Raw genomic sequence first — 17,419 nt, forward strand, 5'->3', positions numbered from 1 at the left:
CATTAAGGAATGATGTTTGCATATTAGCATTTATTAAGTTATTAGGTTGTAAAACATTGAAGGCAACTTCTTCATGGTAAATAAGTTAAGGGGGACCTCTTGGAAATATCAGCTTTCAATTGTTTTTTTTTTACCAGAATGGAAGGCCCCTAAAGTCTTTTTAGGTTGCTTAGGTAGGATGCTTTATAGAGTTAGTGAACAGAACAAAGAGGCCTCAATGTGGCTGTCACTCAAAACATTTATTTCATAACTCAAACTAGGAAAAGTGATCTCGTATTCCAACAATAAAATATCTTTAAATGCTGTAGGAGATGAGGTGCAGCAAGAGAGAGAGTCAGACCTCATATTCAGTCTTATTAAGACTGAACGGCAAAAGGGAATTGTAATATCCGTCATTGCGTTGCTTACTCTCCCGAGCTGAATAACTAGCCAAGGAACCGAAGATTAGTTTTGAAAGTTTGGATGTGATGGTTTGGAACTTTCCGAACATTGCCCATTCAAGTTTGATTTGGCATTTCAATTTAGTTCTTGTTACCATGCTAAATGGTTTGTCACAAATAAGTAAAATCATTGACAACTTCGACAATAGCACTTCAACTACTTAGTATATCACTTACTGTAAATAAATTTAAGGTACACTCTATCACAAAAATCTAGGGTTCTGAAATAATAAAAAATTAATAATTGTTTACTATCCGTGCAAGCTTTGAATTGTCAAAAGTTATTGACTTGTGGCATTTTAACAGAAAACAAATTAATGTAACATATTTTCTGTCATCACTTTATGCAGGTTGATTAGAAATAGTTGTTAGAACTTTAAAGCTCTTTATTGACTAAAATTAAAATTATTTAATCCTATAACACTATATTATACATAGTTTTAGCAAGGCTGCAGAGTTTCTGTTATCTATCTGTGAACCTGAGAATATTTACAATCTATAGTTTGTGTGCACAATAAAATTTGGACTTTACAATGCTTGCACTGAAGTTAACTGGTAGTAAAGGCCATGTTGTACACATTGACAGATTGTGTTGAAATGATGTATTTTAAAAATCAGGAACTGCATATTAAAAATCAAAGCATTTTTCAATGTTTATTATACAAATATTCCAGAGTTTGTTTCATAATATTTAATGCACTGTACACATACAAAACACGCAATCCTTATATCTTTTTGTTGTAAAAATACAAAACTCTGGAGCTCTTAACAGTAGGGCTTATACTTCCATAATAAATTACTAATTTTACATATTTTTAATGGTAGGTAAAGTATACTGTTACAAGTATACACAAGAAAAACCTGAAAAGTAAGATATTTTATTGTCTAAAAATACAGCTATTTTTACAGCCCAAGTACTCGGAACCACCAACAATGGTTATGAATTACCAAAATAATTTCATGGGCAGATAAAAACACCATACTACCTATGTTTTTTTTTATTTTGAATTCAATTTCAATAATTTTTAGCAGATCTTCCAAGAAAAAAAATTATGAGACTATTCTATTTAAATTGAAAAGGAATTACATACATCACCATCCAAAACTTTAGAAGCATATCAATACATATAAAGACAAAAAGGTGATTGATTGACTCAAAATTCAATATTTTGTAAAATTTTTGTTAAAATATTTTGTCCTGTTTTAGACCTACCTTATTTAACCCTTTCGTCCCGGATGGTACATATGTGTACCACAAATGTGTGAGAACCCCTGGAACCTAAAATGATCGCTCGTTTTCAGTGGAAATTGTACCAGGCCGTTGTTTATGCGTTTGGCTTTGAGGTTATGTACAAAAATCGCACGCTGTCTGCATGACTCTAGCTAGTCTAGCGCTAATTTCCATTGTCTGCACGTGGTTTTGTGCAATTTTAGTGTTAAAACGTGTAAAAGTTGTTGTAATACACTATTATTATTGAATATTATTACAGTAAATCACCAGAGAGTAAATTACAAGTGATCAAAATAGTTTGTAATTAATTTTTTGGGTAGATATTTTTTATATGGTACATATATGTACCAGTCGGGTTTTTCAGTGGTACCCATATGTACCATCAGTTCTTTATGTACAAAAGGTAAATTTTAAGGACAACAAAGAACAAGAAAAATTTGAGCCAAAAAGAGTTGGAAGATATAGCTGAAAATCTGACAGACTTTTCCTCTCGTTCTTCAGATGTATATAAACCAAGTACTAGTGAATCTGATTCTTCAGATGACTATGAAGAGAAAAACAATACAGATACCATGAAAAGAAAGAAAATTACTAAAGGTCCTAAAAATGATGAAAGTACTCAAGACAAAGAATCAAGTAGTGAAGATGATTCGGACAATGATGATACAAATATTGAGGTAGAATCAGAAACTTGCGTTGAGGAGCACACAAATCGACTACATGAATGGATTGTTCCAAGCAATACATTTGTACCTGCAAAATCTATTCCTTCTTCAAGACCTTGTAAAATTTATGACATTAATAGAAATACTCGTCCAATTCAAGTATTTCATAAAATGTTTCCACATTCACTATATCTTCAAATTGTTATTTGTACAAATGAACGAATAAAGATTTTGAATAATGTAAAAAAAACAAAAACACAAGCCTACTGACAAGGGTGAATTACAGAAAATTCTAGCAGTTATGATGGTAATGTCCTATAATTATCTGCCATCTCTCAAAAAATATTGGAGTAACAAAGAATCCATGGGAAACACAGGTTGGGAGAATAATTTCTCGCGACATATACATGGTTGTAACATCGAAATTGTATTTTTCTCTTCCTGAAAAACCACCAGACGCAACAAAGACATACTATGTTGATGAAGTACTTTCTTGTTTGAAACACACATTTAGAAAATATCGCCAGGTTAGCCCTTTTCAGAGCATCGACGAATCCATGACAAAATTCAAAGGGCATTCTTCTCTCAAACAATATATGCCTCTCAAACTGGTGAAACGAGGCATAAAGTTATGGTGCCGTTGCGACTCAGATTTCGGGTACACCTACGATTTAAACGTATACACCGGAAAGAAATCTCAACCTATAACAGACGGTACAATACAAGAACCTGACGTGTGTTTGTGCTTTGATCGTTTTTTTACTAGTGTCAATTTGTTAGAAACATGTGGTTATGCCGCATTAGGTACATGTATGAGTAATCGCAAAAACTTTCCCGAAGTACAAGAAAAATTGAAATGAGGAGAATCAATGTTTAGAAGTAATGAAACGGGACTCCTGTTAGCTAAATGGCAAGACACAAAAGAGGTCTTAGTTCTAAGTAATTGCCACAAACCAGAAACAACTGAGATCCTCCAAAAAACAAAAACAGGCGAACAAGAGCATATCAACTGTCCTGAAGCTATTGCTTTTTATAGAAAAAAAATGGGTGGCATCCATAGAGCAGATCAGTATCAAAGTCTATATGATTACGACCGGAAATCCACAAAATGGTAGAAAAAGGTTTTTTATACTTGTGTCAACATTTGCACTGTAAACGCATGGATATTATATAAAGATTTGAAACGAAAAAATAAAGATGTGTCATATTTGACATATTTGATAGATCTGGCAGAAGAACTAGCTGAAGAAAGGGTAAAACTTTCAATGTATGTGTATTCATGTGTGTGTGTGTATGTGTATTCGTTGTACAACAAATCAAGTCCAAAAAAGAACAAAAACCATATGCAAAGAGTGCAATGTTGTACTATGCAAATTATGTTTCGCCCCATATCATACCGAGTAAAGATTTTTCTATTTTTAAAATGGCATTATATAAATAAATGGAATATTGCAAAAAAATTGCGTGTTTTTTTTCTGTTGATACATACATGTTCCCTATATAAAAACCTGGTGGTACATATATATTTACTACAACCCTTTCTCGATTTTTTACCATCCCTTAAAAGATTTTCTAATTTATATGGTAAATAATATCTATTATATAGCTAGTGCACAGTAACGTGAATAAATTTTTTGATAAATTTTATGTTTTAGTATTCTGGGACGAAAGGGTTAAGCAAAATACATGTTTTGCAACTACTATGGGAAGGCCTGATGTCCAGCAATGGATGTCTTAAGGATGAAATGAAGATGATGATAATCTTATTACATAGAGAATTCTTTAAGAAATGGTATGTTTTTATGGAAACTATTTGGTACATAGTAATCATTCAAGGTGGGACAGAACACTTTGTAAAGATTGTTAGTAGACGTCGGATGCAGTCCAGTTTCAATCAACCAGTCTTTTTGCATATCCATTAGAAGAGACCTATGTCAGGCAATCAATGTGTACTAGTTGAAATGATGTTCATTTGGCGGTTTCAAGTTTATTGGACCTGATGAAATTATTTTCGAAAAATTACCCACATATGAGGAGACATTGATAGTGTGCATATTCAAAACTTTTCAACTGACTTTTTAAACAATAAACCTAAAACATTACAAGGTGCAATGATCTCAATTCTAATATTTTTGTTATTATCCTTAGTTTATTATTTCTTTTGGGGATTTATTTCTATATATTCAGTATATTTGTTGCAACTTAGAGATAAGATTAATAATAATAGTAATGAATTTTTGATTGGAAGATGCAAGAGACAGATTATAAGAAAAACCTTTTCAATATATCAGAAAATGAATAAATTTGTTATGTTTTGCTTAATTTGTGTCCTTAGTCCCACTTCTAAACTTTTGGACGGTACACATATTAAAATCATTACAAATATAAAGTTACTGTACTTTATATTAAGTAAGAAAAAAATCTACATATTAATAAACATTCTTTCCAAAGAACCACTCAGTTTAATTCTATAGCTCTATTTTAAACGTTGCCAGACCTATCAATATAACAGTTTCTAAAAAAAACGCTGTATATATTGTTATGACAAGTTTTCATTACCATTCAATATGTATGAAGGTTTTGGCATCGCATACATTGCAGATGTGATTTACCAATATCAACAATTCTCTGTTCGACATTCCGCATCGACTCATAGACAAACAAAACATTTAACACCTATATGAATACATTAAAGTCACCAAATAGTTACGTCTATCACTCGGTGTTGAGGCAAATCGCGAAGCACCAACGAGGTTACAGGCTCAGATTAAAACAAATCCATGTCCTCGTTGCACATTACTTCCAGGAAGTCATCGTCGTCGTAGTTTTGTAGTTGCCTGGAGTCGGTTCGGTGTGGGAGGGGCACACGCAGTCCAGGCGGTGAAAGAGGAGGGGCATCGGTGTGCGAGTGCGCATCTGTGTCACTGGAGCAGTCGCGCGCGTCGGTGGCAGGTGACGGCGGCGGATTAGAACCATGCTCTGACTGCACGGTCGCTTCGCCGCGCGACAATAACGACGGCAACTCCGAATCTGAACAAAATACAGGGTGAAAACAGATAGTGATACTTATTGTTGTAAAAGTTCTAAAGGGGTGAATGTATAGCTTATTTGAATATAAATTAATGCATTTTACCCCATCCAAGGATGTGCCATAGTCCTAATCAGTCACGGGAAGTCACAAAACCAGTAATCGTGACAACATTTGGAAGAGGCCTATACCTTATTGTGGGGGTTTATCAAGATAACATAATATAACTATCCGAAATTCAATAGTTACTGAAATAATAAATATTGTAATGATAATATAATAAGAAAAGATGTTTGCAAAATTACTACATATTAAAATTAATTTTTGTTTAATATCTGTCCCGCAGACTGAAATGCCAGAAGTTATTGGCTTGATGCATTTCTAAAAAATAAATAAGCAATCATTCAGGATAATTGGATATAGGTGTAAAAATTTTTTGCTGTAAAATGACACATTCACAGTTTTAATACATTAAAACCTATAAAAAATGGCTTTATATAAACCATTATTGCTGTAAGAGTGCCAGGCATAAAAAACCAGAAAAAAAATGAAATTGTGAAATATAGAAGTTTTAAAGCTTAAGTCAATAACAAGAAAAAACAATAACCTGTCAGACTTTGTTTCAATTGTTCCATAACTTTTTGACGACTTCTTGCGCGGGACTTTTTAATCTTACGAGCAGTTTCCTTTCGATCCTCGTTGAAAATCTGGTTAATCATACTCTGCGATATTTCGTCATCGTGTTTTAAAAGAAAAAAATAGACGCCGCCAGGCGTTCTTCGACGGGTGCCATTCTGAAAAAATAAACATCGACTAGTAAATAAAACGAGCAGCATACTTCATCTAGCTTAACTTCATATTGTGTCTATTACAATAGTAACACAATATGCAGTTACTGTACAAAATGTAGTTATGTTTTGTTCGGCGGATACATTTAATGCCAACCAGAAAAACCTAATTTATTTCTTTGGATAGGGATCAATATCCCTAACCACCAATGCAAGCAACTTAATGAGGTTGCTTGCATTATATACATAGATTGACATAATGAAAACCATCAACCACTAACTGTTGTAAGTATATCCAAAAACATTCTTCAAAACAAAATTTTCTTAATGTACAAAGCTACTTCTTGTCCTCTGTTTTGAGTAAAGCAATATTCGATAAACGCTATGAGCTTGCCCCTCATATCTGGTAACTTCCAATAAATAGTTTTAGCCTTAAGATAATAAAGTAACCTCTGCAAACTGTATTATATATAATTTAGTGGAAGATACCTATAATATTATAAAGTAATGTGCCTGACCTGTAGATTTACGAGATAAACTGTTTTTAAACAAAAAGATTTAAATTGATTTGAAATAGATTAGAGATAACTGGACATAAATTATGGGGTTGACATGTCCACAAACAATATCCCTAATTAATAAACAAATGTTAAAATAAATTAACAATATCAAATCTCTAGACAAACAAAAGAGGAAGAGCTCGACAAAACTATGGTATATTTTTAAGAGTAGGTAAGCAGTTTTCTGAGGATAAGTTCTCATATATAAAGTTTTTGAAATAGGGGCTGGCAGGCTTTGTCATTTACCCTTACTTTAAAACTGTATTTTGTAATGTGTCATGATTTATGTTAAATATTAATTAACTTCTCAAACACTAACCACATTAATGATCAAGTTTTCAGTTCATCCTCATATTAGCTTATAGATACCTACTGCAAGATTTAGGCTTCCTAAAAGAATGACATGATAGCTGTTCTTGTGCTGCCCACATGCAGCGTTTTTTATGACTTTATCTATGTTGTTGGTCTGTCTAGTGGGGGGCGTAACCACGCTACATCTACCTGCGGCCTAGTTTTACTATTATGAAACAACAAAATTAATACCAATATAATAAATAGGGACCTACCCTGACAAGCATGCCACCATCAGCCTCTACCCTTTGTGTCTCTTTGTATATCTCTATGGCTTTGCTGGCTCCAAGTACTTGAATAAATCTACCTGTAAGAACATCATTAACTCTTTTTAACATTTATTGAAAATATGAAAATGAAATGTCATATAATTTTTGGTTAATAAAGTCAAGGTTTATAAGTTAACTAATCAGATATATAATTTAGTTATCCTTTTTCTAAATGGGTTTTAAAAAAATATTTTAACTTATTTCTTAATAATTTACTTGAATTGATTTTCATGGTTTATCATCAATCAATGTTATGACAAAATCTGGTAATATTGATTCAGTACATCACACTATAGAATCAGAAAATGATTACTTGCAGGATCATTCTCTGAAGTTATCTTTTTGTATTATTTTGCCAAGTATAAGCTTCAATCTTCAACAATTCAAGACTAATTATCAATTAATATTTCTTGATTATATCAAAAGGATAGCAAATAACATCATCTAAAAAACTGCTCCAAAGGGTAAGTGTAAATTGGTCTTTTTAATATTTCATAGTGTCTTAAGAAAAAGGAAGTAAATGAAAATTAATTTAACAATATGTCATTTATTTTTAAAACAACTTTTATTCAGAAAAGTAAATTAATTGTATGCACCATGTGGTGCTAATTATATTATTATATTACTAATTATTTATATTACTATCACTATCATCACGTTTTCAACAAGTCCTCAGTTTCAAATATGTACTCTTGAAGTTTTTTTTTTACTTTTATGCTCAGGTCGCTCAACTCTTATAACGAAAATATAGTAAAAGTGTTATACCATGACCGGATTTTAGAAAGATTTTTTTATAAAACCATATATATATTCACAATTATTACTACATCTAAGCTAAATATTTTGAAAATGTATCAAATTCAAAAATAATTCACAGAGTTTTATATTTTTACACAAACATATTCCTTCTGTATAATTATGATTGTGTACATAATGAATATGAATATGTTGTACAGGCATAGATTCACGTAAGATGAGAGTATCACCACTAGTGGGCTTCGGAGTATTTCATAGTAACAGTAGGTAATCTAATGGTATTATAAAATATCTTTATTTTGCTGGCAAAAAAATAGGTTAAAAATTAACTTGGAAGGGAATTTTTATCTTCCAAAGTACAACAGATAATTAAAGGTTAAGAACATGTATCAAGGAAACCTGAAAGATTAGAAATACATACCAACTAATTCTTTTTTTTCTTCTGCAAGTTTTTCTGATATTTCCACTGTAATGTTTTCTACTGGATCTTCCAATGTAACATTTAAATCAGGTAAATACCGTGGCTTCTGTTTATCATTTTGTGGCTGGTGGGGGTTCACTCTTTTACCAAGTCGTAATTTTACATTTGTCCTATCTATATGCTTCCTCTTGTTACTTGCCTGGTCTCTATTGTATGTTTGCTCTTTAGTCAAAATTTTTTTAGCCATGTTTTTATCATTTAACCTGTACTCAATTGTATAATCATAAGATTCAACACCATAACAATGTTTCTTTGATACATCACAGCTGACCATATTTTCTGTTAGCAGATCCTCCTGAAATATTTGTAAGATATTAACATAACCTACTTATATTCTGCCTTAGCTATTTCTCTTTTAATTCAGATAACAATATATTTATAACTGTTTCCTTTTATATATTCCGTTTATTTCCGATATAAAACCTGACTAAAATTCCTTATAAACTACCAATGTTCGAAACAACTCACCTGCACTGTTTTACACCAAATATTATATTTATTTTGCTTTGTAGGCTGTTGTTGTTGTTGGTGAGACCGTCGTAAACGTAACTTGGTGCGTTTTGCTTTACGACTAGGCTCTTCATCAGAGTCAGAACAAGACGAATCTTCAGATGAAGGTTCATCACTCATTTCATCCTGTATCTGCATGTTCACGAAGGAAGGCGGGTTAAAGGCTTCTGGACGAATATATGTATCATCCTCAACGTCAGAATCCTCTAACTGAAACAAAATTCATTATGTTTGATTATCTCATACAAACTTCATTTACGCTACCAAACGTCATATTTTAATCTGTGCTCGTTAGGCTTAAGCTAGATACAATAAATTCCTAAAAAATCAAAATTATCGATGTTTTACTATTTTAAAAACTTAAACTTAACTACATAATCAACACTTTCTTAATAAAACACCATATCGTATAAAGAAAAGTTTTGTTCTGTAACCTCGCCTTCCTCCCGTTCATGGGACACTTCGACATCCAAATCTCCTTCTGTCGTTGACATCATCGTCGCTTAATGTAATTAGAAAATGTCGACAACAAAACATGAATTTTATAAATTACAACAATTCCGCCTCAGACTGAGATATACTTTTTCTAAGACAGCTGTCACAAAAAGTCATAGAGTATAAAAGCATTTTTATAAAATTCTTTTATTCACTATATGAATAAGATAATAAAAATCGTACAGCCACTAACAAGCCTAATTGTATGCGAAATTGAACGTTATATTCGCTGGGACAAACAGAACTATTTGTTAACAAAAAGTTGCTACCAAGAAATATAGAATTTGGCGAGAACATCCGAATTTTTTAAATTAAGTAACAATGGGGCGGGATTTTTGTTTTGTGTTAGTTTGCTGTTCTCGTTTCCACAAGCTTTCATTTTCATTCGTTGAAGATGTAAGAGCTACTAGGCCAACATCATTTATGTACACCTAAATAGTAGCTATGTAAACATTTTAAGAAAATTATGTAATGTTTATCTTAAAGTGTTAAGAAAAGTGTTTATCTTAAAAATGTTGAGATTACCTCAACAAAACTCTTGGAACTGAGATAAAATGAAATTTAAAGTAATAGATGTATTATAAATTGTAGCTCGAAGTCACCAGAAGGACCTAGGGATGTTATCCCTGACGCTAGTCTTAGTCCTTGGTTCTTTGACTACTGTGCAGATTGTAAACATAAGCTGATGGCACAGCATTCCATGAATTCATGTTATAGTTTCTTTTGCTATTTTAAAACTATATAAACACATGTCGTGAATCTAAAATTTGTATCTCCTATTAACAATTTTCACATTCACAACATGTTAATGGAATAATTAGTAATGAACATGATGTTAAGACATATCAAATTATATATCACATGTATCGAAAATAGTTTTTGTTTAGTGCATTATCTTTCATAGTCTGTCATAAATGTCTGTTAATATGACGGAAAACTTTAAACATAAATTTACAATTAATAAAAAATTATTTACGTGATGTAGAATTTTTCAGTGAAATAATCACTGTAAAATGTTTTCGCTACGCATGAATTTAAACAGATGACTAGAGTTTCCATGGGTGACCATTTATATACACTTTTGTTTTTACTTTCCCTAGTGTTATTCATAAAATGTAAATCTTATCACAGTTCGTAAGTTTTTACCTGAATTTTAGCTATATTTTCAAAAGTTAAACAAAATAATAGCGAGTTCTATTTGTATTTTTTATAGCCAACCACCTTTATGGACTTGGGAATGCATAAACGAAAAATGTCTACCTATAAAAGCGTCTATTTCGGCAAAATTACAATCTTTAATAACTTGTAATATGTTATGTTCTACTATACAACTATGGCCTCAGCCTACTGGGTCTGTGAGTTTGTCCACTACTGCCATTCCCGTAAGAGCTGATCTCTTTCAGCTGCAAATAATTGATTACACTTCTAGGACTGTACAGGAACATTTACAAAATGCTTTCGATATATTTCGACAAGAATTACGTTTTTCGCAAGAAAAACTACACGGATTTGAGGAATGGCATAAGGTTTTAGTAAGAGTGGCTATCAATGGAAGCGGTGATCCTCGCATGCTCGTCGACACCGATGAAAGTTATCAACTAACTATACAGCCAAAAGAAGGCAGCGTCGGCACTATAGTTGTGTTTGTAACAGCAAGATCCTTTTGTGGAGCACGGCACGCACTAGAAACTCTTACTCAACTAATATGGCTCGATCCTTACGCTGGTACTTTGTTAATGATGGAAGCAGCGACTGTGCACGATGCGCCACGCTTTCGGTATCGTGGTCTAATGGTGGACACCGCGCACAACTATTTTCCAGTTGACGAAATTATGCGAACACTTGACGCTATGGCTACTTGCAAACTAAACACTTTCCACTGGCACGCCACGAGTGCACAAGCTTTTTCTGTTATGTTTAGCAGTGCACCGCAGCTTGCGAGGTTTGCCGCTTATGGCAAAACCACTATCTACACCCCGGATGACGTGCGGGCTATATCGAGATATGCGCGACTTCGCGGTATACGAGTCATTTTGGAAATTGATATACCGGCCCAAATAGGTCACTCCTGGGATTGGGGCCCCGCACTTGGTTTCGGGGAGCTAGCATATTGCACGAATTTAGAGCCTTGGTTTCTCTACTGCGATGAACCACCTTGTGGGCAACTAAATCCTCGTAACGAGCACGTCTACGATATCTTAGAGCATATTTTTCTTGAAATAACTCAACTAACGGGTGTGGACGACCTGTTCCATATTGGAGGTGATGGAGTTTCCGAACGATGTTGGGCATATTATTTAAATGACACTGACTCGATGAAACTGTGGATAGATTTCACTCGTAAAATTTTAGAAAAATTAAGAAAAGTTGATGAAAAGTTGCCCAATCTCGTATTAATTTGGTCTTCTCAGTTGTGCGAGAGAATAAAAACTGATTTAAAAGAATATGTATCAGTCATAGGTTTGCAGGCTCGTAATGTGGCGTGGAACGATAACTTTGTAAGTGGCTTGAGGACAGTTTTGTCAAATGAAGACGCTTGGGATTTGAACAGTGGGATGGGAACATGGTCAGACGATACAGAGAGCGCACCATATAACTCTTGGCAAAAAGTCTACGAGCACCGGCCGTGGTCGAGCAGCAGTCTAGGCTTGTTAGAAGGTGGGGAAGCGACAGTGTGGTCGTCGATGTTAAGCGCGGGAGGCTTGGACCAGCGCGTGTGGCCAAGGGCGGCTGCTTTGGCCGAACGCTTGTGGTCCGATAGACCCGAGGGCGCGACGCGGCCTGTGCAAGCGCGTCTAGACGTGTACCGCTCGCGCCTCTTCACACGATACAATGTTAGAGCCGAACCCCTTTGGTCTATGTGGTGTACGCACAATACATATACTTGTCGTTAAAATTGTTTCAATGTATTTTAAGCTAAAGAGAACACTAGTTGATCTATGATGAGTTATTAATATGAAAATATTTTAATACATTCGAAATGAAGAGCAAGAAGATATTTAATACGTACTTCAAGTCAGGTACATTAATTACGTAGAAAACTAAAAGTAGTCATTCATATGAGGAAGCTCAATGTGGATACTGATAAATCTTTCTTATAGTAAGCAATAGTGAGCAAGCATTAATGTTTTCCAGCAAGAAGATACAAAACTAAGAAAGGGGTTGCTCTAATCTTGTTCGGGGAGACATCATCGGATTGGAATGAACCTTTACAAGATATCCTTTATTTTTTATTATACCTACATACTAAAACTTCCTCGGAGGTCTTCGAGGCGGTCTTTGCACTGGTGAGTGGCTCCGTGAACACCTTTGCTAACGTACCACGTAATTTCTAGCTCTGGTATATTTAAAATGGAAAGCTCGTCCCGGGTTATGCGCTCTTGAGGCCACTTCCCATACACTACGCTCAGGTACGCTATGCTTCTGGAGCTCGATGAACCATCGTCCGCCTAAAAATCGCTTGAGTTAAAAGGAGTTTAGGGCCCATTTCAGCAGGAAGATATCATTTGCAGATTCATTAAGTATCTTATAATTTTTGTTATGTTTATTTTGCATCTCAAGATAAAAAATATTATATAATCACTTTTTGTTTTTTCTTTGTATTACCCGAACACATATTTTGAACAATTATTACATAATCAATTTAACATAATTAAAGTCTAACCGTACCCAAAATCGTTATTAACATTATTAGTTTTAAAGTATTTTGATCAATTTTTTATAGATTTAATGTCTGAAAAGATTGACTTGAGTCAGGCTTATCCTGACGCAAAATGAGCGCATTACCACTTAGTTGCCAAAGGCTGACCCCAGAGAAGTCTGAAAGTAATTAAAAAAAAAGAAAAGTAATCAAATAACTACTACTGACAAAAATAAGTTTTCTATTTCGTACCCTGAAAGACTTGAGCAATTGTTTGTTTTAGTAGGTTTAAGTATACAATGTTTTTTGTTTGATTTAACGCTTATTTTTATTCTGATTAAAGTCAAATATTTGATGTAGTTAAAAACTGAAAAAACTGGAGTCAAGAAATTGATAGGTCACTGGTCACAAAAAATGGTGTACCTCTCAGAGTATGTTTTATAAACAACCACGCAGCTCCAGTTGAAAAGTGGATGTTTGTGAATATTTCAGGTCTTCCGGATGAAGGGTCGGCAAAACCGTTACAGTATTTATTTCTGTTATCACTAAGAGATAAAAGCGCTTCTTATATTATTTAGTTACCTCAACACTACGTAGGGTGTACCATTTAACATCAAGTGGAGCCATGCTCGCCTCATAGCTAAAAGAAAAAGCTTTTATTTCTATAAAATATTATTAAAGATTGTTAGAATAAAAATAGATACAACAAGAAGTGCTTGAGAATAGATCGATCATAGATGATAACATGATAGCCTGTTCTACAGAAGTACATTGGAGAAATTAAAAGTTTTAGAAATGACCGGTTTAAAAAGATTTTATAAAATTAATTCAAAATTTGATTATAGAATTCTCTTTCTAAACGAATATCTTCACATAAATCACAGTTATTAATTTTTAACAAAATGGCGGCATCTTAAAATTATGTTCGTAGCGTCAATTTAGATTTAACCAGTGAATATTTTCCTTACATGTTTCTTAAGATTTTCGTGACAGTTTCAGTCAGCAACGAAGTAAAGATAATGATATGGAAATTTGACGGTAGTGCCTCAAGTTCCGTATTTGGCGTTGTCACAGATGACGAAATTGGTATTTATTGTTGTGATCCTGAAACCAAGAGATCATAAGATAACCTTCACTGTGAAATCGGTGAATCGGCAAAGGACCTCCAAAGAGTATAATAGTGGGTCCAATGCTTTTTCGATAATAATAAGGTCAATAGGACTATTTAATATTAAATAATTTATTAGTTGGTTACATAGTTTAAATGTTGGTATACTGAACTTGAAATTTTAAAGTACATATTTTTATTATATTCAAGGCATGTTGCTTAGGTGTGCTATTCAAAAATCTATTCGTATAACATCTGTCTGTAAGAACATAGATCTAAATTCTCCTAAAGAATATACAGAACATATAACGATCTCAACGCTAAGTCGCCTGCTCTTGACATCTTTGATTATTTTTTGACATTCCCTATACTGCTGCCCAAGTGGCATTTAAAGATTCCATGGATCCGATGAGGCAAGGCACTGAGGGCACTTAGTCTGGAACCTATTTAATAGTATCGAAGCTTGGGATCTACTTTGAACTATTCTCGACGACAGGTTGTGTATGTCTTGTGAGTGCACCGATGGCGGTACCTACGTCATGTATGGACCTGTTAAATTTTGGTGTAGCATCGGTTGGAATTGTCACATCGTAAAGCCATTTTCGGACTTAGTGTCAATTGACAGCAGTTTTGATTGCAACTACGCCAGAGGTAGCAGCTTCCAGGCGAAGCAAGCCCGGCGAATATCCGAGTGAAGTTTGCATAGCACTGAGGTGTCGTAAATGGGAAGACAATTACATTTGGCCAGTGCTCTTTAGCGTTTCTTAAGCTTCTGATAATTTCGAAGTTTAATAGATGTGAGAGGGCTTCGAGTGCCCTAACATGAGCAATAATAATGTTGGCCTTCTGTCTGGTGGTTATCTTCTAACCCAGCCAATTGTAAACAATGCATTAAAGTTCGGGCGTACAACGTTAGTATCGGTCGGACATAAAAGATACAAGGACGCGATGGTGATTGAGGTATGGCGTACATTTTTTGTACATCACTTTGCTTGTTTTGAAACGTATGGCGTTGTTGAATATACATGTGTGTATAATTAATAACATCTTAACCTTTTTTTCTTAATTATTGCTGTTCTATATCTATATAAAAATAAATAGAATTGGAGTGTCTGTTTTTAACATTAAAATCACAGCTTTTTACTGCATGCATATGAATATATGTATGGTACATGTACCAAAATTAGTTAGTCATATATTTAGAAGACTCTGTGCTCACGACTTCGTCCGCGTGTCATTTAATATAGAAACATTTAGTTTATCTAGTCATTTCAGAGATTAACCGGAACAAAGAGATAGAGAAAGAGACTAAAAATTAAAAAAAATAATTTTGGTAAATGTACCGTATACATATTCATTCATATTTTTGATTTATATTTTTAATTGTTGAGGACACATAAAAACTAGTTTCACTATAACAGGCGACTTATACAGCAAGGAGTCCAAGTTTCCGCCTTTTGCATTATTTAGATTGAGAGGGCGTACATCATAATCCTACATAGAAAGTTACTCAAAAAACTATAACACATTCAGGATGTGCAACAGTCTTACAAGATACATATAAGTATTGACTTACATGCACATGCATATATACATATATACATTTACATGTACACACAATTGCACACGATATATAAATAAAAAAAAATTGTTATTTTAAATTCGAAAACCAAAGAAACTGTTCGTTTATTTGCGACTTAATGCATATAAATTGACACTAAAAATGTGCTACATTTATGTTATTTTAATATTACAAACAGACATTCCAATATGTTTTATTTTAATTTAAAGATGAATAAGTGTATCCTAAGTTTTTAATGCTATATATATATATATATATATATATATATATATATATATATATATATAATATTTTAATGCGTCTGCTTCTGGTGTGCTTTTGGCAATTAATAAAAAATTAAAATAGTTAAGTCATTAGCTTTGTAATATATGTTCTCATACAATCCTTTTCGGTGGAACATAGGCTGATCTCCAAGGATTCATCGAGAGCCATCGCTCGTACTAATGAAGTAGATGTTCGACCGAGCTAAGCTCTCAATAATAAAGCTAGCACTAGCGAACGTTCCAACGAGCGACCCCTACAGCTCCGACCACGACTTGGGATGTTTAATATCATGATTTGGGGACACACTCAATTTAATAACTTAAAACAAAGAACGCGTCCGTCGAGAAAAGAACCTGCAATTTGTTTTACCTTAACATTTATTTACTTTTCATTTTTTAGCCGCGAGACGTCTGCACATGGTCATAGGCCACCCCCATAGATTTTTAATAGATTCGTTAGCATCCAGAACTTTAAGGCAACAAAACCACGTGGAAGGCCTACTATCATTTCAACCTACCAATCCGCTGGGCTATGACAATTATTTTTTTTATATTTACAATTTCGCGTCGTCCTGAACCGAGACATGCACTCAATTCTCCTGGCGACGTGGCAACCTTAAGACAAGCATCATACAAAACATTTCACAGCCGTTCACAAACCAACCGGCCTCGTCGGCCCGTATATCACATGGGTAGCCGACTCCCGATCGTTTTGAGCAGAAGATTTGCTGAAATTTCTAGCAGCTTTTTCAACGCTCGCACTTTCGGAACGGATAGTTATCCAAATCGAGGTTCGGCCCTCTCGGGCACCGTTAAGTCTGAATGCTGAATAGATATAATTGGGTATTTGTTATTATAATTTAGCCTTATATTTAAATATATATATATATATATATACATATAATGATGAAATTAACAGTTCTAATAATGTTAAAAAACGAAATTGGTAATTTTTTTGATAAAAAGATGTTCACAAAATGTCACTTCGGTATTGTGTCGACGTAAAACGTACTGTTTGCCATTTAATTTAAAATGAAGCTAGTTTTTAATATAATTGTAATGGGACAATGTTCTTCGAGTAGTATCGGCTTAGTATGAAATTATCGAATTACATAACATGCTGCTCAAGGAAAAAAACTCAATACTAATTAAGGAAAAAAATGATTGGAGCTTTGCGTCCTCACAGCATACAACGACTTCGTTTTCTTAAACAGGGCGTTTTTCTATTAAGTTTACCTATAGTAATTTTCTA

At 33.7% G+C, this 17,419-nt stretch overlaps 2 protein-coding genes across 2 annotated transcripts; one reads left to right on the forward strand and one right to left on the reverse strand.

Annotated features, from left to right (window-relative positions):
- Positions 1-1,108: 1,108 nt before the first annotated feature.
- Phax (phosphorylated adaptor for RNA export) lies at positions 1,109-9,660 on the reverse strand. Its single transcript, XM_068764270.1, has 6 exons — positions 9,514-9,660; positions 9,038-9,289; positions 8,510-8,864; positions 7,279-7,370; positions 5,972-6,158; positions 1,109-5,366 (listed from the first exon to the last, which is right to left on the reverse strand). The coding sequence occupies exons 1-6, from the start codon at positions 9,574-9,576 to the stop codon at positions 5,104-5,106; spliced, it is 1,212 nt and encodes a 403-aa protein (XP_068620371.1). The 5' UTR covers positions 9,577-9,660; the 3' UTR covers positions 1,109-5,103.
- Positions 9,661-9,895: 235 nt separating this feature from the next.
- On the forward strand, positions 9,896-12,468 carry LOC137921649 (probable beta-hexosaminidase fdl). Its single transcript, XM_068764452.1, has 2 exons — positions 9,896-9,918; positions 10,788-12,468. Exons 1-2 carry the CDS (start codon positions 9,896-9,898, stop codon positions 12,466-12,468), a joined length of 1,704 nt encoding a protein of 567 aa, XP_068620553.1.
- Positions 12,469-17,419: the final 4,951 nt, after the last annotated feature.

This window comes from Battus philenor, unplaced genomic scaffold (assembly GCF_028537555.1).
Source record: "Battus philenor isolate CCGP_79_NKW_IND1 unplaced genomic scaffold, ilBatPhil1.0.hap1 SCAF_19, whole genome shotgun sequence".
NCBI classification, from domain to species: Eukaryota; Metazoa; Arthropoda; class Insecta; order Lepidoptera; family Papilionidae; genus Battus; species Battus philenor.